The sequence below is a fragment of the Megalops cyprinoides genome, chromosome 10, assembly GCF_013368585.1.
Source record: "Megalops cyprinoides isolate fMegCyp1 chromosome 10, fMegCyp1.pri, whole genome shotgun sequence".
Classification (NCBI taxonomy): Eukaryota; Metazoa; Chordata; class Actinopteri; order Elopiformes; family Megalopidae; genus Megalops; species Megalops cyprinoides.
The window spans coordinates 30,235,480-30,258,599 of NC_050592.1; the positions used below are offsets into that span (position 1 = coordinate 30,235,480).

General features: G+C 43.4%; 1 protein-coding gene and 4 non-coding genes across 5 annotated transcripts; 4 read left to right on the plus strand and 1 right to left on the minus strand.

The window, feature by feature from the left end:
- Positions 1-374: 374 nt before the first annotated feature.
- Positions 375-9,084, minus strand: glipr2l (GLI pathogenesis-related 2, like). Its single transcript, XM_036539504.1, has 5 exons — positions 8,932-9,084; positions 5,363-5,471; positions 5,110-5,213; positions 4,720-4,797; positions 375-1,348 (listed from the first exon to the last, which is right to left on the minus strand). Exons 1-5 carry the CDS (start codon positions 8,942-8,944, stop codon positions 1,188-1,190), a joined length of 465 nt encoding a protein of 154 aa, XP_036395397.1. The 5' UTR covers positions 8,945-9,084; the 3' UTR covers positions 375-1,187.
- Positions 9,085-11,520: 2,436 nt separating this feature from the next.
- On the plus strand, positions 11,521-11,593 carry trnat-ugu. The gene has a single exon. It is a non-coding gene; the product is annotated as a tRNA-Thr (tRNA).
- A 745-nt stretch (positions 11,594-12,338) lies between these two features.
- Positions 12,339-12,411, plus strand: trnat-ugu. Its single transcript has one exon. It is a non-coding gene; the product is annotated as a tRNA-Thr (tRNA).
- Positions 12,412-15,519: 3,108 nt separating this feature from the next.
- On the plus strand, positions 15,520-15,592 carry trnat-ugu. The gene has a single exon. It is a non-coding gene; the product is annotated as a tRNA-Thr (tRNA).
- A 1,574-nt stretch (positions 15,593-17,166) lies between these two features.
- On the plus strand, positions 17,167-17,239 carry trnat-ugu. Its single transcript has one exon. It is a non-coding gene; the product is annotated as a tRNA-Thr (tRNA).
- The last annotated feature ends 5,881 nt before the right edge of the window (positions 17,240-23,120 follow it).

A 23,120-nucleotide genomic window follows, 5' to 3' on the forward strand; every position in this document is an offset into this window, starting at 1 on the left:
AAATCCTGACCTGGAATTTCTGTTGTAGAAATGAATTGATTTATATTTACTGGACATTTACTTGAACAGTTTAAGGGGGTTATCATACATAGGTTAGTCTTTTACTGCATCAGTATCATCACACAGTATCATACTGTATCAGAGTGTCATCCTTCATTCAATCACATTCTCCCAAACACAAATGAAATATATTGTAATACACTGAGAAATATGTTGTTTAGCCCAAGAATATATCCCAAATACATGTCAAATATATTCATACAAAGCATAATTATATTGCAATATATCAAAATGTAGAATTACTTTCATATTTGCAATATGATGATTGAGCTAAAAATATGTTCTCAATGTATTATTTTTTGTATGGGCTTCCACAACACTAAACAGCATATTGGGTGCACGTTTTACAGCATGCTTTGGGATGGCACTCATAGAGGAGGACTTTAAAAACCCCTTGATAAAAACCCTCCCACCTTGTCCCTGAGGTCCAGCTGGTACAATCGGACAGTCAAGCACGTGCACTTCATACACCTTACAGACCATGGAAAATACTGCATTTGGTAATGCCATCTCCTTCAGCCACCTGAGTCTGGGTTGTTGTTAGCGACAGCTCTCGGGAATTTTGTTACTCATACTTAAAGCGAGTCTTGGCCCTCTTAAAATCAATCACAGTAAACCAATCTCAAGAACCCACACATGAACGGCGAGCACGGTGGAGACAAAATTCTGGCCCAATTATGTGCTCCATCTCCTGGCAAACCAAAATTACTTTCTCTCCAGCTGTGACAATCAAGCAATTGTGTACCTCTCCACCTACTGAGGACACTGAGGACAACAGCTTGTAATTTAGGATGTAATTTAAATCTCAGATAGTGCGGTGCTGTTTAATGAACTGGATCAGGAGATTCCGATAACTCTATATAGAGCAATTTGATTCTATGGGTCATTACATTACCCAAAAATGAAAATGAAAATGAAAGGAATACTACAGGCAATAGACCTGTATTTGGTTTCCACCAGTTTACATTAGAGGCGAGATCAATTTGTGAACCAAAAACAGGGAAATGGCATGTGTTTCTATTCAGTTGCAGGTTAAGGCTATGGTAGAACACCTCGGTGATGTCTCCACGGTAATTACAGTGATGTTTGGCCCAGCCGAACCCCGCCCTCCCTTTCCTCCCTCTGCGTCACTTCCTGGGTGGGAGCACGTTGGCCTCGAAGTGGCCTTGGTTGGTGATGTTGCCCGCAGGAAAGTAGCGCGCCACCACAAAGGTGGAGCCGTCGGTGGCGGTGGCTTTCCCCACTCCCAGCTTCTTTGTGCTCTTCCAAACCATGGCTGTGAAATGTCCTGTGGGAGGGAGAGACAGTGTCAGTCAAGACACAGAGGGAGGAGCTTTAAAGAGACTGGGAGGATGCAGGCAATACAGAGGGCGGGGCCAAGAATCTGTCAAGACAAAGGGAGGGGTTCTACAGAAAGTCAGTTATGAAAAGGGGTGGGACTATATAAGGCTAAGAGTCTGTCAGGACACAGAGGGAGGGGATACAAACTGTCAGCTAGCGCACAGGGGAGAAGATGAAGAAAGCCAGAGTCAGTCTTAAGCACAAACAGCAGTTTGACATGGTGCAAGAAGGATGTTGTCTTGAGTAACAGCAGTGCCAGAGTTGACATGGAAGAACAACTGGTAAGATTATCGTCACAGTTATTGGATGTTTCTCAATATGAAACAAAGCTACTGACGTCCAACCAACAGGAACATAGACACAGTCTAAATTGCGATAAACACCTCAGTCTGGGTTGCTACCCATTTATTTTCTTTTTGGCTGCAGATAAAATCTTTGATTACAGAGATTTTGCACCCATGATTTCTATATGATTACAGTGTTCAGACAGCTTCAGGCAGCTCATTATTGTTAAAGACAGCTAAGCAACTATCAATGTTTACATACAGAAGGTATTGTGATTAGTGTATGTGTGGGGGTAGGGAGGGCCACAGAGGTTTGCTGGTGTGTGTTGTGCCTCAGGACAAGATTTGCACCACTAACTGCAGAGACTGTCACCTCACCGGCTGCTGGGATGATTGGACTGTGAGTTGATCTATCAGCTGCCAAAGCACAATAGAAGCCTGTAGACCCTGCAGCCCTCCAGGAACAGGGGTTTGCTACTCCTTTCGTGAAGAACATAAACCTCCCTAAACATCATGGCCTTCATGATTTGCACTGAAATTCTTTGGACAGAAGAGGGCCAATCACATAAGATTTGTTTTCACTGTGTGATTGGCTTAATCCCTTCTCTCCTGTGCAGCCACTGAATTGTAACAGATTTATTTGGCTGCCACCTCCGTTTTCATTCCCTTCTTGACTTGCGAAATTGGTTGAAATTAATTGGATCGTTGACAGTGAACAGCGCCTGTGTTTGAGGCCCTGTTACCCATCAGCTGGGATGGTCCCTCTGTCCTTAAATGATCTTGTAAAATTAAGGACTTTTATGCAAAACTGACAGCATTGTGAAAAGCCTGTACATTATTGTACGAGAAATAAAGGTTAAGAGCTGTGTAATTACCAGCAGTGACCAAGAGCAAGAAAAATGGGAGGCAGAGAGCTTACCTAAACTGGTAATTGACCTGAATCAATTAGTGATCCTCTTTCATAATTTTTACTCCTTTGCTTAACAAACTGATCACTCATTTCTCTTTTAACAGTGAAGACCCTGCACAATCAAAGCAGGCAGGAAATCCAATGGACTGCATAGCCAACCAACTCTAGGGGGTACAGACAGGTGACTGGATACAGAGCCAATTTTGTTAAATTCCATTGTGACACAGTGATTCATATCCTACTTCCTTCTATAAGTCAGGACATGTATTGAAGGTCACTGTACAACAGAAGCTCGGCTTAGAGTTTCATCTGAAGGAAGGCACCTTCAACAGCCCAGAGCCCCCATCGCAGCCACAGGGCATTTCACTTGGCCTAGGTATCACCTGAGGAAGACTGCCCCCTACTGGCATATCAATGGCACTGTCAGCAGCAACTTTGTTCTCCCAAGAAGCCTTCTATCCATAAGCAACCCCTGCCTGCTTAAGTACAGATGCTCAGCTTGAGATAGCTATAGGGCGGGAATAATTAACGCCAACTTTAACAATCATTTTTCAAGTAAAGATCAACCATCAGCATCTTATTCCTACTGACATTATCTGTGTGCAATATATTGGCATTACAGTACTTCAATGAACTTTATATTAAATCATTTTGAGTAAAACAGAGAGTCTGTGTTACATTAAATACTTTTCATAGGAACAGAAAAATCAAGGTCAGTTTTAGCTTGAAACCAGTGTTTTATAGCATAATGATTTCATGTTCAGGTGACACTCATTAAATGCAATCAGGTAAGAAGGCACCAGCTGCAAATACAGGAGGAGTATTTAAATTGGTGTGCTTGATAACAATCAAATAAAGGTGAGTCTTTCTCTGCCTCTCCTATCTGAAGCTTGACTAGCTGCTATTGGCGATAACCTCTCGTTCTCTGTGCAGTGTTTGTGCTAATTTGCGTTGTGATCCAAATAGCCTGTGATTATTTACCTTGATAGGAGGAGAGGGCCATACCCTCGGTAAATATTAAGAACTGAAATACCATTTGAACCCCTAGCATTTAAAATACCCCTTTGACTGCTGGGTGCTACATGTACAGAGGCTCAGATAAGACAGAAAGTGCAAATATTGTCATACTGTTAGTGAATAAACACCACTGTCCTTCAGCAAAGAGCAGCTTTATGTTTGTCTAATGATCGTGGCGTAATCAAGTGCTTTGTATGCTAGCTCATCACTCGCAACAACCCACTCAGAGAACCGGTCTGGAACTTAGCATTCCCCTAGCATAGCGGAAAACCTGAAGGAGAAGATGCATCTCTGCTCACTATTTGCATTTTGGTTGTGTTGCGAAAGGGGTGACACCGTGACTCGGCGTGGGTTTTCCCCCCTGGCTGCTTGTCATAACTCATGTTGCCTGCTGACGTAAACCACAGCACGTAGGCCTAATTACAGAGCAGGTCACTCAGGGTGAATATTTAGAAAAGCACAACGTTGCTTGGATTGAGTATCACTGACTTCCCTGGAAAAGAGAAGTAAAAACCGCCCATCCAAAAGCTGAGAGGTCGAGGAGGCGACGCTGAGGTTGGGGGTGGGGGCGGGTTGCATACTTGAGGGTGTCGACATTTCATGAATCATGCAGACCATCAGATGAGCGCAGAAAGAATTCGGGGAAGGAAATTGCTTTCAGCAAGCAGGAGCGTCCCGAGCAGCATGTCAGCCATGAGCCTGAGCTTCATGTTCTACACACTCCCACAGACACAGGATGTGAACTCCTAACCTGACCCACATCACCAGTGGGGACAATGCCACAGCAGTCTCTAAGGTGTCAAAGAAGCTCTGAAGGGGACGAGGGGGGTCACATCAGTGTAAAACCAGATGAGGCCTCCATCACATAATCCCTGTACACTTTCAGAATTAGTGATCTGCTTCATGTATGATGTCTCATCTCTTTCTAGCACACACCCTTTTCCACAGAAGTGAGCAAAGGTCATGTGTATTGAGAATGAACAGGGTAATATTTGGGGCAGAAACCCTTTCAGAAGCTCTGATGTAATGACATGCTGATGACAGAAGGTGTCCAACAGATGGCCAATGAGATGAGCATTTAAAATGTTGCCGTGGTGCGAATCTCACCTGTCCCTGTGGAAAAACCAGGACGGTTAAAGTTGTAGCTCTTCACTTCGTTGTACCATCGGTCCGCAACATCTTTTCCTGTGGATGAGAAAAACAGGTTGGTCACTGTTTGCAATTGTTTGTCACCTGAAATACATTAATATGATATTAATTACACTTTTCCTTTTTTTCCCAAAGTGAACGTTTTAAGAGATTATCCATAATCAGAATCCTTGTTTTAAGAATCGCCCTGTTACAGCAGGTATAGATTACAGACTATATTCCCAAACACTGACTTGGGGTCAGTTTCAACTTTTTTACCGTAATGGTTGTGGATAGATTTAGGATGTGTCGGATGATTCGGGATTGGTTGTCCAGGTGGAAGGATGCCCTGAGTGCTGCAGTACTCACCTGGCTGGTCATAGGACGCCCATGCCAGGTTCTCTCCACAGCTCCCCCTGCTGGACTCGGCGCTGTGCTTCAGGATCCTGGTGCTGGCCAAGCTCTCCGCATACCTGGAATACACGTGTTCATTAAAATAGGGCCCACGTTTTCCTGAGGTAGTGGACAGGCAGACTTCACGCAGCTGTGTCGGATGCAGGGTCTCAGGTTGAGTCACCGGTGCAGCAGGCCGGGGACTTCCTGGGGAGGCAGTTTCGCTCACCTCGTGGCGTCTCGGCTGAGCTTGCTGCTCAGTTTCAGAGGCGGGGCCTGGTGCTGCCTCCGGTACTCATTGTGGCTCCTCAGGACCTCTTCGGCAAACTGCTTGGAGGCTGCAGAAGACAGGGAGAATATTCATGATACAACAAATTCTGCCCTGTAAATGCTGCCCTGTGCCCTCTGTGGCCAAACACTGAGCCACACAGCACTGTACGGGAGGCCATTTCTTAAACTTCCTTCTCGTCTCAACCAAAACACCTGATCCTCATTTGTCCTCCTATGGTGTACGCCTCATCTACAGACGTGCACATCTCTCTGGTTCTGTGTTTTTCCTGTTGTTGTTTGCACATTTTGTTTAGTTCTTTCCGAAGAACAAAATCAGCCAATGCCAATCCAAACTGGTGGAATGTCTTTATGACATGTACTGCTGGAATTCCAGTCTGCTGGAGCCCAACCTGCACAATGAGAACTGGACGTGCCTGCAGCCAGCCACAATACTGCTGTGAGCTCCTGATACACATATAAACATATAAAACTCCTCTGATGGCTATGCAAGATGCTTGTCTTTAAACAGTCTTCTGGAAAATTTCAGCACCTCAACTTCACGACTTATGTACCAGCATCAATAGTGTGTTACATTACATTTGATGCTCAGCATACAGCCCGTCCTATCAAGGCAAAATGCAATACAAATGGAAAATTTGTGTCTGTCATACACTGGCAAACTTGCCTAGGTGAGATTCACATCAAACCAGGTAGAAAGGAAATCTGAACATCTGGAAACCTATACAAAACAGCAATACATGATGACACTGGGCAAACAGGTTTAAACTGGAGTGCTTTATTAACAGACAGAATGGACTGGCTTGGCATTCCTTTTGCATCAGGACATTCCTTCATCTACCTATTCACCCTTTTTTCCATGATTAACACTAAGCATTGAAAGATGACTCAACCAATCACATCTGCACGTGCACCTCACTGCAATATGAGTCAGCACACTGACTTAGATAACATGTCACCTAACCACAATATGGGTGTTAAAAAAAAAAACAAAAAAACAATGACAATATTATGGCAACATATTTGAACGGCTACCCTGATTCCATGAAGAAAGTTCTGAAGAAAGTGGTTACTGTACTGCACTTAGCCATATTAAAAATACATTATATTTATAAATATAACCAAATAACATATTTATTATAAATAAATGGTAATGGTGCTCGCAAGCATTCACCCATCCCTGAGTTGCCTTACCACTAACCCAATGACTAACTGTTATTTATTTATCAAATTAATTGTTAATTATTATCAAACACCAAACAAAATCATTAGTCATTTTGGCAAATACGTAAGAGATCACACGCCTGAGGAAGCACTCCAATGGCTCAGAATACGCATCATACTGGGATATAACCTGCTCCCTACACAACAGTGTGTATCTAAATAATATCACAGGAGCTCAATTACACTAATTAGTTACTTTTGTTTTTAGCTTAGACAAAATGACAGTTTCTAAGCTTCATGGAGTGAAACATGTACTAAAGATGCTTTGAATGGCCATCCCCACTTGGGATTCCCTGCAGTCACATGTCCTAGCCCTAATCCGCGGCCAAAACAACAACGAGCGATTGTGTCATTTTGATGCAGTCAGAATCACGAGGTGGTTTCCGCCAGTCTTAGCGCCCTTTGTTAGCGCACGTGTGCAGTAACACGGCCTCTGGGGGACCCAAGGAGCCGGAGATCCCACGGTAAGGGGGCCTGGTGCAAAACGAAAATGAGCCCCTAGCCCCCGCAGCTGCCACTGCGGATCAGCGGTTGGTGCCAGGCCACAACCTTGGTCATGTCGCCGCAGAAACGGGCCCCGGGCCACGTCGCCGTGGCAGAGATCGACCGCACACCCACAGTGAAATTGAGGAAATAATTGCGCGCAAACCGAAGGGCCGACTCCAACCCTCTCATTTTCCATTTTTATCTCAGAGGCATTCCGGAGCATGAAATTGTGAGCTCCACTCGACAGGGCAAAATAATGAAACTGGGTCTCTTTTCTCTTTTTTTCATCTCCAGATTCCACAAGACGTGTTTGTTTTCTTCCTCTGAAAAATAATGGAATCGAAAACCTCATTTTGAAAGACTTGTCTTTCGCTGCCACCCCAATCCACCTGTGTGTGGCCTGCTGGAAGTGAGTCATATCTGTTAGAAAGGCTAAAAAGAGGCTTATGCTGGGACCAGGCCTGGAAGTGCTGCAAGTCCTAATACTCAACGCTGAACAGCTAAACACACATCATCTTTGGAACACGAGAGTGGGCCATATGCATACAGATCCAGTGCCAGCTTCATTTATAAGCATCACCCTTGGGGGGGAAACCTGACACCGGCAACCCTGTCATAGAGAGCACTGTAAAACAGGACTTCCTGTAAATAGCGGGCTTATGGTATGCCCCCTCTCCCCTCCCCCCACACCAGGCCAGCAGTAGTCATCAGTCTCAGTCTCTGGAAGGGGAGGGGTACCACAGACTGTGACTCATCTTTTCAGAGCTAAGAGATTCTCTCTCTTTTACATTAACTCACAATTCCATCAGCAGCTGGGATGACTCTCCCTCTCTCTCTCTCTATCACACACACACACATACCAAAGGCTGGCCAGCAAACTGCATAAAGGGATCTCCTCAGGAATCCCCTGTACCCCTGAAAAGGATTCTGTTACCCTGCAGAACAACGCAGACATCTCATTGTGATAAAACACTAAAATAGAATAGTCATGAAAAGCAGTAAATTGCCATTCTTTTTCCATAAAAAATTACATGCTATTGAATTGGTTGAAAACGAAACTGAATTTTTTTACCTTGAACACACTGAGATAAGAACAGGTTAGTTGCAAACAGCTGATCATGACATGAGTCCTTTGTCATGTCATTCCAATAAGATCAGTGCGATGGCTTCTTTCTGGTGTTGCAATTAACAGACAGTAACAGAAAGCCTAGCGAACATGACACATCTGTATGATGACACTTACATACCCATTTCCTTACAAAAAGTAAAAAAGTTATTGTCATTATACCAGTAATCATTTAATGTCTCTTACTTGCGTAATAAGTATGCCATTGTATATTGGCCCTCAAGGTCCAAAAAATGCAATATTCCATAATAAAATAGTTTTTTAATGAACATTGTTACAGCCCAAATGAGTACAGCAGGGCCTGTTCGAGGATAACGGCATTGGTCCAGCACCACGCCGTCCCTTCATACAGTGCATTCACACAATGAAAGAAATCATTCATTCAGACTGGGCACGTCCTGACACACTAAACTGAGAGTACCCTGGCAAGCCTAGCGCAAGCACAGCTGCTCCACACATTACCACACACATACAATTATTTACAGCTCAAATAGCTAGTGCTAACAGTTGGCAATGGCAGAGATCAAATGCACTGTTTTACAAAGTTAAACAAGCTTGTGACAAACACAAGAGTTCAGGGCCAGAGCCTTTGTTGCATGTTAAAACAGAGCAGGCCAGCAGCAGGGAAGAACAGAACAGACACATGCTAAACGCTGAGATGTTTAAACTCTTACCTGACTTGCCCATTGTGCTGAGAGAATCTTCCGCCTTTTGTTCTTGTGTGGGGCTCTCCCTTAACTTCACAATTTCAGCTGCTCCACTTCTGCCCTTTCCTTCTCTTTCTCTCTCTCACACACATGCACAGACACACACACACACACTCTCTCTGTCCGTTTCTCTCTCTCTGGTTCACAGGCACTCTATCTTCCTTCCTTCTTTCTATCTCTGTGACACACTCTCTCTCTTCCTCTCTCTCTCTGCCAATCCCTCCCTCTCCGGGACACGCCCTCCCTGTTCTTAAACTCTGCACTCGCTGAAAGGAGTGAACAGAGAACCCCACGGGCTGCCACTTTCATGACATCACCGCTCAGGGCCCGCCAGGCCTTATAAGGGATTGAGATTCTTTCTTTCTCTGGAAACTGTGAGCTGTAACCCGGTGCTAGATGTGTTCCCGGGCCCTCAGAGCTGCTTTTTGTAAACTCTGGCCTTAAAGTTGCAGCGGCGTTAATCACTCTCTCCAGGGAAGCCTATCAACAGCCTCCGCGGGGTTATGTGTCACAGTGCCTCAAGCTCCCACCTGTCTTGGGGTCAGTGAGATAAGAGCAAGCTGATTTTCCTTCCAAGGCTAATAAAGCTTGTTTGCATATTTGTTATTGCGTTTGAACAAGCATACAAGTGTTGAAAACATCCAGCATCTAGCATTGCCTTATGTAGCATCTGACTTACAACATCTGAGTGCTGTGTCTCTACCTGCAGCCTTCATTCACAGCATTGTCAGTACCTCTCTGGTTTTATCAGGGTAACAAGTAGTTTGCTTCCTCTTTTCATGCAATACACACTCATTAGGTCTGGACTAAACATGTCACATGGGGTTTTCTGGACCAATCACAGCTGTGATGGGGAAATTGGCCATTGAGAATCTTGGGTGTGTTGCTTTTCTTTTGCAGGCCCCTGTTTGGTGTAACCCCTTCATGCAACACCCCCTCTTCCCTGGGTGTTTTCATTGTAAAACCTGGTAGTGAGCCACACAGCCAGGCTCCATAGCTTAGTGGTTAGAGTACTGTGCTTCTAAGTGAAAGAGTGTGAGTTCAATCCTCACTGGGGCCTTCATAAACCTGTTGTGCCTTTGGAGAGATTATTTGAACTGCTACACTGACTCATGTTGTAAACACCCTAATGCTATCAGTATCCACAACAAACTTCTTAGCACAGATTAAGAAACAACTGATTAGTTCTGATCCTTCCAGTTGAAGTAAAAAGACTGTGTAGAGAGGCACTGTGATACACTTAAATCAAGGCCACAAAATCAACTGGGGAACATGAGGTTAATATGACTGCCATAACTACTGACACATCCTGGAATCACAGGAGTTTATGGAGGCTGGGGGATGTCTATAATTTGTCTAGTTACTAAGCAACTTCAGCACACATAAACCCTGGGACACACAATCCACCTAGTTATGTACATTTTGAGAACAACAAATCTTTTTGAACTAATGTTTTCCATATACTGTATGCACTTTGTCACCATTCTAAAAGATTTGTTCCTCTGAGTCACCAGTTAGGCACCCCCAAATTCTTTGAGCGACCTCTACATGAACCTAGAGAAAACCATGAAACTGAGAATGATTAGCATGTGGAGGAAAGCATTAGAGTGTGGCAGTCTTCTGTCCAGCTGGTGTGTCAGAAGTATAATGTACAGCCATACCGCATGTAAAAGTCTCCAAGCACTCTAATGTTGAATTCAGCACAGCAAACGGCACTAGAGCGATGATACAGTTCCTTTCAATGCCCATCTGTCAGCAGCCAGTGACTATGCACTGTGAGTTAAAGATGAGAATCATGCAAGAGCTATGATGTAAAAGAATACATTACTGCAATGCAATGGCATGCAATCTCATTTTTAACTGTCTGAAGTTATAGGGGGAAATTACATGAAGTTCCCACTGAACTGTTTATCTGCATAAAATGTCTACATTTCATTTATATGTCATCTTAATGGTGATAATGCTGCTAAAACTACAGCACATTATATTCCAGATAATTTACCATCCCATGCAAACAAGAACATCATCTTCCCCCATACATCAGTGGTTACAGCACCGGTATTGCAGACTGTGGTTGATCCTCATTCAGGACTATGAGTAAATCAATTTATGGACAGGTTGATTATGTCAGAACCCTTTGCAAGAGTGAGACCCACTTACTTGTCTGTATCAGCAGCAAAAACAAAAGAGTTTGATCACAAAACTGTTTTAGTAACTACAATTATTCATCCATCCTCAAATTATTCCAGTTCTTTGCCCATCTTTTAAAAACCCTCTTGACTGAGGTGTGCCTCTGATGGTGTGCTCCTTGTAAAACCTGATTGGTCAGTACTCTACATGTCAAGCACTGTAAAGAACTGACTCTTAACCTGAGATTTGACGATGCTATTGTGTTTGTGTGTATTGTGGGTGTGTTCGTTATAAAACCAATGAAGTGAGATATATCCTGGCCATGTGACACTGGTTGACTATTATCCTGAGGCCTGCTCACATTTTTGTCGAATTGCCTTGGGTGTGTTCTTCAAAGTATCCATAAGGAAGGCTAGACTTATGCCTGGCTCCATAGCTCAGTGGTTAGAGCACTGGTCTTGTAAACCAGGGGTCGCGAGTTCGATCCTCGCTGGGGCCTTTGGGTGTCTGAAACTCTTTTGCGGGTGGAAGGAGGGATCACAAATATCATACAACCAAACTCCCCCTGAGCTAATCCCAGGTTATTGTCTCAGCATCAGTGTGGGAAAACCTGACCATCAGTACCATGAGTGTAGTAATGGCTTCCACAATCCATCTGCAAGGAGAACTTTGGACAGAGCTGTGTCCAGGCCATGTTCTCCAAAGCAGCTAAATAACTGGTCAGTTTCATGCATGCCCCACACCTGCTCAACAGGTCACAGCCCTGACAAAGCACAGAGGACTAAGAGAAACCTTTTCCCCATTAGACAAAAGCCAACAGAATACAGTACATGGCCTTAGTTTGGGTCTGAGGACCTAACACAAAGCACCCTCCACCAAAGAACAGCATGTAGGACCCTCCAGGTCTCTTTGCCAAGGTGATCCCCATCCACAGTTCCACATTCAGGGAGAAATGCTTCTGGCTTGCAACCCATAAAGGCTCAAAGGACGACCTCAAGCATCACATTTTTCCAAGCTGTGAGACCGATAGTGGTGGCTGGATGGGGCACCCAAAAACCCGGAGAAAGAAGGGTGTGACCCCAGGGATCAACCATCTACTCCATTATACCATATTTACCGTGTTGCAGGCACACCCATAGTTCTCAAGTGACTGCAGGGACAGGATCATAGACTGCAGCTGGCATGAGCTGTTTTCCTTGGGCGTGTTCTTTATAAAACCTGCAAGGTCACAAGCTGTTGTGCCTGGCTCCATAGCTCAGTGGTTAGAGCACTGGTCTTGTAAACCAGGGGTCGCGAGTTCAATCCTCGCTGGGGCCTTCAGGGGGTAGAAGCTTTTTTTTGGATGGACAGATGGAAGGACACAGCACAAAAGTCATACAGCCGAATTCCCCCTGAGCTAATCTCAGGTTACTGCCCTAACATCAGCGTGGGAAATGCTGACCATCCCCTTCCCCAATCCATCTGATAGTAGAACTTTGGGTAGAACCATTTACCGTGGTGTGTTAGCCAAAGCAGGCAAATACCTGTTCAGATTTGTGCATGCCCCACACTTGCTCAACAGGTCACTGCCCTGACTGGGCACAGAGCATTGGGAAAAAGCTTGTCTGCATTAGACAAAAGTTGACAGAATACAGTACAAAGCCTTGAATTGGGCCTGACGACCTATCACAAAGTAGCCTGGGCTAAACAACACTCCATGGAAGCCTACAGCTCTCTTTGCCAAGGTGATCCCCATCCAGGCAGAGGCCCTCATTCAAGGAGAGATACTTCAGACTTACAGCCCATAAAGGTCAAAGGAAGAAATTCAATCACAACATTTCTATAAGCCGGGACATTGGCAGCTTTGCCTGAGCATAGGTAGGGCACCCAGAAAACCTGAAGAGAGAAGGGTGTGACCCCATCTACTCAATTATAGCACATTTACTATGGTACAGGCAAACCCATCGTTCACAGGTGACTGCAGGGACAGGAGCACAGACTGCAGCCTGCATGAGCTGTTTTCCTTTTTCCTTCCTTATTAACCTGCACGGTCATAAGCAGTTGTGCCTGCCTCCATAGCTTGGTGGTTAGAGCACTGGCCTTATAAACCAGGGGTTGTGAGTTGGATCCTTGCTGGGGGGCTTGTCTGCCTTTTTTTTCACCTGTTAGCATCATTTTCACCTGTTAGCATCACATCACACAGAGACCCTGCGACTGTCTCTGTCTGAAGCAGATGTTCTCTGAGTAGTCTGAAGAGAAAACGCAGGGTGGATAACCAAATTACTTCCGTCCCTAGTGTTTCTCACATGCCATCTGTACTGTCATAAAGGTCATGCACAAAAGGGGCATGGACTGAGCTTCATCAACATATAAGCCAAGGCCACAAAATCTGCCACAGGCCTGCAGGAAGCAGAAACTTTGAAAAAAAAGAGGCTGATATGAGAACAATGATGTACAAAAATAATTGCATTTAAATCCCAGAGGTTATCCAAAGGAAGCGGAGAAGAAACAAGTTCTGTAACCCTTTATTATTATGTTGACCGTGTCTAACAAGTATAACAATGTTGTTATTATTTTTGAAACTACCTTTTAAAAGCACATTATCCCTTTTTTTCCATCCTACTTAAAGTCTAAAATATAAGTTAAAACGAAAGCTAAAATATCAATGGCAAAGCCAAAAGTCCTTGGACAAGAAGTGTGGAAAAATTTTTACACAATATTATGTTATTTTGTCTGGGTTTTTAAGATGAAGCTACAAAGGGAGCCTTGTTTAACTTTTAAATGATTTTTTAAATTAATTATTAAATTATTCAGAGCTGACTCCTATAAAGATGGTTTGTTTTGGTAGAAACTTTGCTGTTCTTTTGTCAGGTTCAGGCTTTACTAGGAGCTCATCCACATGTACCATCACCCATGTCATATGGTGGGGAGACAACCAGAGAGATAGTGGGCAAAATAAGCCACTCATTGTGAAGGGGCAGAATCCCAAAACTCAGCTGTCACAGAGTACCCAAGAATGTGGTTAAATGCACGAGAGGCATGAAAAGAAAACCAGACAGCAGTACCACATATTTGCATGTTTTGACTCAGAAAACAGAAACAGAAAAAAATGTGATGTGGCGGCGTCAATACCTGGAAATAGAAATCCCTGAGGTCCATTATATTGAACCAATACACTTTGGCAACTAGGACCACCTTGAATCGTTGACTGAACACAACATTTCTGACCTGTAACACATAGGCCTCTGCCTTGAGGGTTATCTTGTTCTATCTGGGCTTTCCTGTGTGAATTTCCTTGCTTCTCTATGAATCTTCTCAGCATGTCAAGGGTGTCTGAATTAAAAATAGTTGAAGCTGAAGTTATGGGTTGCTGCATTACATCCATCTCAAATGCTTGAGGTCACCTGTTCTGAGCGAGACAAATGTACACTGCAGTGAACAAAATGAAAGTCAAGGCCTGACCAATAGCTAGTCCACCACCTTTAGCCACATGCACCTCCACCTCTACAATTCTCTGGAATTCTTGTACGAGTTCAGGAAATGAACTGGAGAATAGAGATCTCAGGAAAACTGACTGATAGAGCACAAGTGAGTACACACAACTACAATGGAGGGAATTTTCTGTAGAACGTTATCAGCCGTCTAACACTGCTTCTTTGGACAGATTGCCTCTATTGTATTTTCTTGTCTTTGTTTGTTTAGATAACAATGACACAACCCTGACAACACAATTATTGCCAGCCCTTAGGTGTGTTCTTCAAAAGGCCTATAAGACTCACATATATTTGCCAGATTCCATAGCTCAGTGGTTAGAGCACTGGTCTTGTAACCCTTCAGGTACCAGAACCCCTTTTAGCAGTTAGTATCAGGTCACACACAAATGGTGTTGGTGACTCCATCTGAAGCAGATATTACATGAGCAGTGTGAACAGAAATTGAAACAGTAGATTAATCAAACTATTCAGTTCAATTCAGCCCCTGAGTATCAGATCCCATTTGTACTGTCCTGAAGGCCATGAAGAGGAGGGGCACTGTCTGAGCATCATCGAACATGAATCAAAGAAATGTAATCCACTACAGGCCTGCAGGAAAGGTATGGTGAGAGGAGACTGAGAAAAATAATTCAAACATCTAAAATCCTCTGCATAGGATTCCACCATGTTGCACTGCAGGTTTCTGAGGAAACTGGGGAGACAAGAAGATGACACCTATGACATCATAACCCCACCAAGAAAATTATTTGCTCAGGTTTGAAAAAGATGGAACTGTTTGATGGAGAAACTGCTTTTCTCATTGCATTTGACGAACCCAATCTCTGATTAGCCTACTGTATCTGTCCCACGTGACACTGGTTTTCTGGCTGTTATCCTGAGGCGAGAGGACTGCAGTGTGTTTACCTTGGGTGTGTTCATCACAAAACCTGCAAGGTCACATAGCATAATGCCTGGCTCCATAGCTCAGTGGTTAGAGCACTGGTCTTGTAAACCAGGGGTCGCGAGTTCAATCCTCGCTGGGGCCTGTAGGTGGGCTAAACTTTTTTGGGGGACAATTCACCGAAAGTCGGTGCTGCCAAAGTGACAGCACTCTGGGCAGCAAGCACTGAGACAAAGGCTGACACTAGCACCTTCAGGACCAAACACAAATCACCTGGGCCTAGTTGTTCAAAAAGTTTAATCTGGATCAGAATGATCCGGATTTGGACCCTGTTTTGCTATCCAGGATCAGGTAATCCATCTTACTTTTGTGCCGGTTTTTCAAATCAACATTGGATTGGATCACCCTGATTCAGATACAAATTTTTCAAGATTACCAAATCTGGATTACCAGTGCTCAAAATGGGACTACATATCACAAGGTAGGCTACTAGCTATGTAAAGAACAACAGGTAGAATACCCAGCGTGGGGTCACTTTAAGTGTTTTTATTTGAAGAGACAGAAAACAGCACAGGGAGCGTGCAACATAATACTTGCCTGTATTGTCCTGCACAACATTGCTACCCTCTCTGAGATGACGTTTATGATGCACCTGAGCCTGTTGTAGACCCAGACATGATCCTGATTTTTTGGATCAACGGTCTCCTACTAAAAAGTTTTGAACAACATATATATACTGAAGATTTGATCCAGATCAAAACCAAGACTGGATTATGTGATCTAATCCGATTTCAGAATCCTTTTTTTCCTTTTGAACAACCCATTTTCAAGATTTGATTCCAATCCGATAGCCGATATCCGATCAGATTACTTCTGAACAACTGGGCCCTGGTGCTAACCAACAGCACGTGGAGCTCTCCAACTGAGGTGATCGCCATCAAAGAGGCTATATTCAGGGAGTGACATTTCAGGTTTACAGGTGCTAAAGGCTTAAATGATGACCCTGGTCTTACCTTCAGCACCATATATGTCTATGTTGGGACTTGGATTGCTTTGCTTAATTACAGTTGGTATACATCTCTCAAAAACCTAAATCAGGGATTGTGAACTCATGCCTTAGTATTATCTATAAGTATTTTCAGGATTTCTGAATTTCTGGGTAATTCTATTATTTATATTCACACATGATCCTGTGTGAAAAGGAGACACTCTTAGTTGTTTGTCACATCAGCAGTGATTGTTTAAAGATAAACTGAACAACACTACAGCAGGCTCCATAGCTCAGTGGTAAGAGCACTAGGCTGGTAAATCAGAGGTTGGAAGTTTGATCCTTGCTGAGGCCTTCAGGTGTGACCTTTGTGCTGAAAGTTGCTCTAGACTAAGAGTGTCTCTTTAATGTATGTAATGTTGTACTTTGTAGCCCACTTTGCCATCTAGTGGTAAAACAAGGTACAGTCACTTCTTTTAGGGAGCTGCTTAATTCATGAGTACAGGACAATTTTCATCCCTAGGGCTGGATTCTCCAGTCGTAACTGAAAATCAAGAAATTTAAACATCACACATTGAAAGAAATTAGGCAAACTGAAGTTACTTTCACATATCAGCCACGTACCCCTACCTGGTATAACCTCAATGACTATTTAGCTGGGGTGTGACAATGCTATTTTCTGCATTGGGTGTGTTCTTAAAAAACCTGACAGGTGACATACTATCATGTCAGGCTCCATAGCTCAGTGGTTAGAGCACTGGTCTTGTAAACCAGGGGTCGCGAGTTCGATCCTCGCTGGGGCCTTGAGGTTGACCTTTTTAGATACCAACTGAATGTTAGTATCACTTCACACAAAGACCCTGTTGCTGTCTCTCTGGAGTAGATGCTTCCAGCACCCATTGGAAAAAAAAACAGTTGCTTAATCAAACTACTTCAAACTCCATTCAGCCACAATATAGGTAATGTAATATTTGATCTGCACTATTATGAACGGCTTGCAGCAGAGGAGTGCTCTAGTAAGCAGTACTGTTTGAGCTACTTCAAGCTCAAACAATCTCCACTGTTTATGCCATCAAACCCTATCTACCCAGAAAGAATTTTCCACAATTAAACAGAGAACACTTATTACTACCTGACTTGGCCAGAACGCATGCTGCCATATAAATGTAACTACCATGTGAGAAGGAACCATCTTGTGCAAAGTAGCATTCAGTGCTGGCTCCATTGCTCAAAGGTTAGAGCACTGGTCCTATTTTACAGGCTTGCATGTACACATTACCCATGTCACAAACCCATGCACGGGAAGGACCCTCTTGCTCTCTATATTAACAAAAACTTGGCTTATCTTGATCAATTAGCCATCAATTAAACTGCTCTTTCCCCACTCTGACCCCAGGGGAAAATGTGTATGCTGGCTTTTATAAAATACTTCCAATTAGTTCATTTACATTGAGCTGCGGATTGAATTCTGATCTGGGTTTGACACCTCATGTCACCTGCAAGCTATGAGCTGTTAGTCCTTGACAAGAGCATTATCAGAGGTGTGTGTGTGCTGGCAGTAAGATATAAAGGGGTTCATTCAAAATAATTTGAACGTCTAGCCCTTAGACAAATCTGGGACAGCTGTCTCAGCCTAATTTGACTGGCTCTTCAAATCATTGGTCTAGGATCTAAAGCAGTTCATTGAATAACTAGCTCATCTGAATCACACTGAATCATATCACTTTTTCTATACTATTTGAGGGGCATAGAATGACCAGAAATGGGCTGCATTACATCATCGGCAATAAGCAGACATCCTTATCCAGAGTGACTTACATCAATTACAGGTTTTTACAACATCATCCATTTACACAGCTGGATTTTTACTGAGGCAACTGTGGGTTAAGTACCTTACCCAAGGGTACAACAGCAGCGCCCCCGTGGGGAATCGAACCAGCCACCTTTTGGTCTTGCTCCTTACCCATTATGCTACACTGCTTGTGTCTTTCAAAAGCACACCAACAACACAACACAACTGGTATGTGCAAGATTAGGGTTGGGAAACACTGGATTAAAGTTAAAAAACTCCCTCAATATCAAGTCATTCCAGGTGTTTGTAATGTGAGATTCCACTGAAACATTCCATTACACTGTCATACAATTCCAGAACTTCAGCAGGACAGTGAGCACTATTACATAAGGCCTCTGAAAGCTGAGACATGTACGGTCATGAACATCACTATTTCCACAATGTGTTCAGCCCCTTTCTGCTATTAAAGTGTGCTGTCTGTCGTCTGTTCCATTGGTTTCTATTCCATTTTAGTGAGGAGGGCATGCCACACATTAAGCTCTCCAGCCTTCCGCAACCCTTCAATGTGAGATAACATGTGGCAAACTTACCCAGTTCCTCATGACAGCCAGGTAACAGTGGGCCTGCAATGGCATGCACACTACTTCATATCCAGAGAGGACTGAAAATCTTTTGGCTCCTCTCATCCTAGTTTTTATACTTCATTGAATGTGTAACCCAGATACAATTTGACTTCATCATCACAAAACAAGATACTTATCTCCCATCGGGACTACATCTCCTTTTAATTTCAGCAAACTGCCATTAGACAAGACATCTGAGACCAATCCTGTTGAAATAATTAACTGAAATATCTCTAATCTAGATTTTGTGTCTAAAATGTCTTTCCATCATCCTTTCACAAAGAATTCACAAATACCTCTACTGTTTGATAAAAACTGTGAAATTCTCAGCCCACTAAATTTCTGTACTTCACAGCTCTTCAATTGTGGTAATGCTGGACCATTAAAGGTGTCAGGTAGCCACTTTAAATCATTGTGATGTGGAATAATTGAAACATCCTGTATTTTCTAACAATGGAGGTTTAAGTGGGAGTGTTAAAGTGCTGTCATTGAGAAATAAATTGCATTTTTCCACATTGTCAAGCAGTGTAAGATGTATTAAATAATCACTCTCATAAGACTTCGTCCTGTCATGAAGTGCAGTACATCACCGCCATGAAAGTTTTTTTTATGTCACGGGAAAGCCTCCATATGTTCGAAGTAGTGTAGTGTTGACTAGCCAGTCAGTTCTACAGGTTGTCTAGGCAGTCTCACACCTGGCCGACATAAATCCAATACCCCGGTGCAGTGATTGGAGAAGCTGTGCTGTCGGAAATGCCATGACATGCAGGACCAAGCATTGAATTTAAGCCCTAGAGCGCTGTGATCATCAACGATCCCAGAGCATTTATCAAAAGAGAGGAGGTGTTAAACCTGGCGTGGTGGTCACATTGCGAAATTTACTCAATTTGTCCCCTATACAATTCCGCATCTGATTAGCTATGCAATAGGGCTACACACAATTCGGGCGCTTGCTAACTTATTTCTTATACCGGAGTTTTATTTTTATGTTACCCTCGACAGTGCCTCTTGCAGTATGATGGATGCGGATAAATAGCGTAACGTTACGGACGGTCGGATAGGATGGGGGCAGGTTGGATTATGATAATGACTGATAGGCAGAAAATAATTTTGCCGATTAATTTATGGATACACGTGAACAATACTGTTGACCTCCAATCCATCGCGAATGTCAGAAAAGTCACCTTGGCTGTATGGTTGGGACCACTTTAAAACTGATTAGCCAGCCTAGCTTACCCACGGTGTTTAGTTGGCTGGCTAACACTGCCCAAACACTTTGTTTAGTAAAAGCTTTGAAATCTATTCTGTCAATGACACAATTGCACGGTTACTCCCCTTTCATTTTAATGTAATGCAATGCCACTGTCTGGTGCGCCAATCAGCTCACTTGACGATTTATGGCGCGCTGACTATCTTGACACTTGAGCCAGGGATACGGCAATACGGTCAAAGTACAAAATACATGGACTCTGTATGACAACAGAGGCACCAGTAGGCCTACCAAGATGGAAGATTCTGAGTAGATTTTCAAAAACAGCCCCCCCAAGTTGACATTGGTACCTTAGACAAAGAAATGCATAACATGGGGCCGTTGTGAAACTGAAAACGGACACACACTTTTGTTCACTTTGACGTCAAATAGTTCGATAAAATAATAACTGAAATAATGATTTCATTTACTTTTTGTCTTTATTCATTATTACAGCAGATTATTTATCATCCTTAGTTCTCTCCTCCTAAGTGTGCGGTCTTACATTTTGACCCAAGCTAAACTTCGAATCACGAAAATATTTAAAAAGTATGTAATATTTATTTTTTTAAAAAAAGTATTTCGTAAAAAATATTGAAATGTTATTTTACTTTTTTCCAAATGCAGCCATACTATGCAGTCCATTGTCTGCTACGATATTTCACCATACCACTTTAATTCAGCAGATGGCAGCACATTGCAAATTATCAGGAAATATTTGCAGACTAAATATTTCAACTAGGTTAGTGCTTTCTTTTGTATTCTTCAGCATTTACTGTCCTCCAGGGCAAGGAAAGCTCCTGCCATCTTTAGTCTTAAAGTTTTTTACAGAGAAGATCCATTTTTCATGTCTATTAAGGTGCAGGCATGTTTAAGAAGTACTGCCAAAGAAACTGACAGGGAAAATACTGCTGTCAGGAAGCCTAATAAAAGACATAATCTGTACTTTGCACTTTGCTATCTCAGTCTAGCTTATTAAGGCCCTGCCCTATCTTCTTCAAAGCATTACAGAGCTATTTTTAAGAATGCAGTGAAATGGCTTCTTCACACCCACGTCCATTTTTAAACTTTCCTTCAACAATAATCCTTCTTGAAATTACACAAAGAAAATGAACTCCTCCAGGAACAGGCTGCTCCACACACTGAAAACTTGGAGGACACTCTTTAGTAATTAATATACATTGCATTTATGAAAAGGTTCCTGATCAGACAGCCCCACACTGATTGAAGGACATGCATGTTCCTGTACCACAACCCTTGATGATAATGCCCTGTGTAAATAAGCATGGCCTGTGATGCCCGGACCCCTCCCATGGTACCACAGGAGGCATTGATCGCCCATCTCTCTGCATCCCTGGGAGGTCCACCCACCGCCTCGCCATTACGGTTATCGATTTCTCATTTGGGTCCATGGAGCATCTGCCTCCCGGAGGGGGGCGAACCTGAGACGATAAGCACGGCTGTAACAAGGATGGGTTTCGCCTGCCTCTGATGCATCCCCTGGATCAACTGGCTGACAGACCGCCTGGATAGTATGTGGCCAAAATGAACCCTTCCCGGAAAAATATGGCGCAAACAGGCCAACGCCCAGGTCGGAGCTGTTGTAATTGTTTCCTTCTGCATTTGCTGGGCATCTAGTTTTCACTTTGGTTTGGTAAAAATATCTGATGAGGCACGTGAAGGAGAATCTTAACTTGTTCCCCAAAACTAAATTGTTAAATTGTTAATTGTTCAAATGTTTGAGGATCTTTCAGTTTTAAACCTCGTCAATAACTGAACTCACTGCATGTTAAATACATCTAACCACTTAATTGTTTCGTTGTTACTTGTCAGTTTGTAATTGTCTGTGTAAGACAGCCATCAGTTAATGAGCATCACCTGTCTACTCAAGCTTGTTAAATATGGGTGTGAGGCTGAAATGTCAGAAAACTGAGTTGGGTTGGCTGTGCGCTCAGGCTAGTTACATTTTGTTGGTGGATTTTTAAAATAGTTTTCCTCCCTCGCTTTGTTTTTTAGTTAGAAGAATTGGCCAGGTTCTCTGCAAAGCGTTTTTTGCGAATCCCATGGGACTGACGGTGGAAGGGGTCATATTTCAGCCTCAAATGCAGTCAGCCCACCTCTAACCACATTTGCCCGCACCTAGAGGAAGACGTGAGCAGGAGGTCTGAGTGCGCCTCATAGCTGGCGCCGTGGGACACGACATCGGGTGGTGGAACGTCCCAGGAGGCATTAATTACAGCGGTGATCAAACAGTGTAGCAGCTGATGGGGCAAAGCTCACCCCGACTCTCAGGGACACGGCCCTGCTAATGCTCCCTCTCCCCCTGTCTGACGCCTGGGGGCCCAGCCACCTCCAAATTAGACTGAATTAATTCGCCTGCATCACGTAGGGCGGTAGAGTTAAAAAGCATCCCCACGAGGAGAGAACCGTGCTCAAGAGTGTCTGGCTTTCCACGGCGCTCCAAATTAAAAGAGGGACGATACCTCAGTGAGACCAGAACAGTGTGAGGGGCTTTTAATTAGCGCCCATCAACCCAATCATTCAAGGAGCCGCGGCAACAGAAGGTGCAGCCAAATTAAAGTTGCATGGCCTCAGTCGGTTGAGAATTAATAATCATAGCAAACCTGTCCCCGTAAAGCCAAGCCATCGGTAGAGCACTTATCGTTGGTCAGAACAAAGAACGAGCAAAATCCTCAGGGTGTGGGACATACAACAGCTCATAAGTTTATTCTGAAGTCGAGTGTTGGAGGATCACATCCACACTTTACTGAAGAGACTTGATCAAGCCTTGATCAAGCTCCTAAAGCTAGCATGACTAAACACAGAGACCAACTATCTCCACATCACCTGAATAAGTTTTGGTGAATATAACCACATAGCAGATTGTTCTCAACTTCTAATATCAAATTTTTTTTTTTTTGGTTACCTCTACCCATGAGTCCACTGAATACCACAATGAAAGAAGACCACCACAAAAGAGGCAGCATTTCCTTAAATTTTCCATTCAAATTGAATTCCATG

Bases quoted from the DNA above. Each gene is read 5' to 3' on its own strand.
- glipr2l (XM_036539504.1), bottom strand. The intron at 5,214-5,362 runs GTGAGCGAAACT...CGTGTATTCCAG, and splicing joins CTCAGCCGAGACGCCACGAG to GTATGCGGAGAGCTTGGCCA. The intron at 4,798-5,109 runs GTGAGTACTGCA...TCTCATCCACAG, and splicing joins GGCGTCCTATGACCAGCCAG to GAAAAGATGTTGCGGACCGA.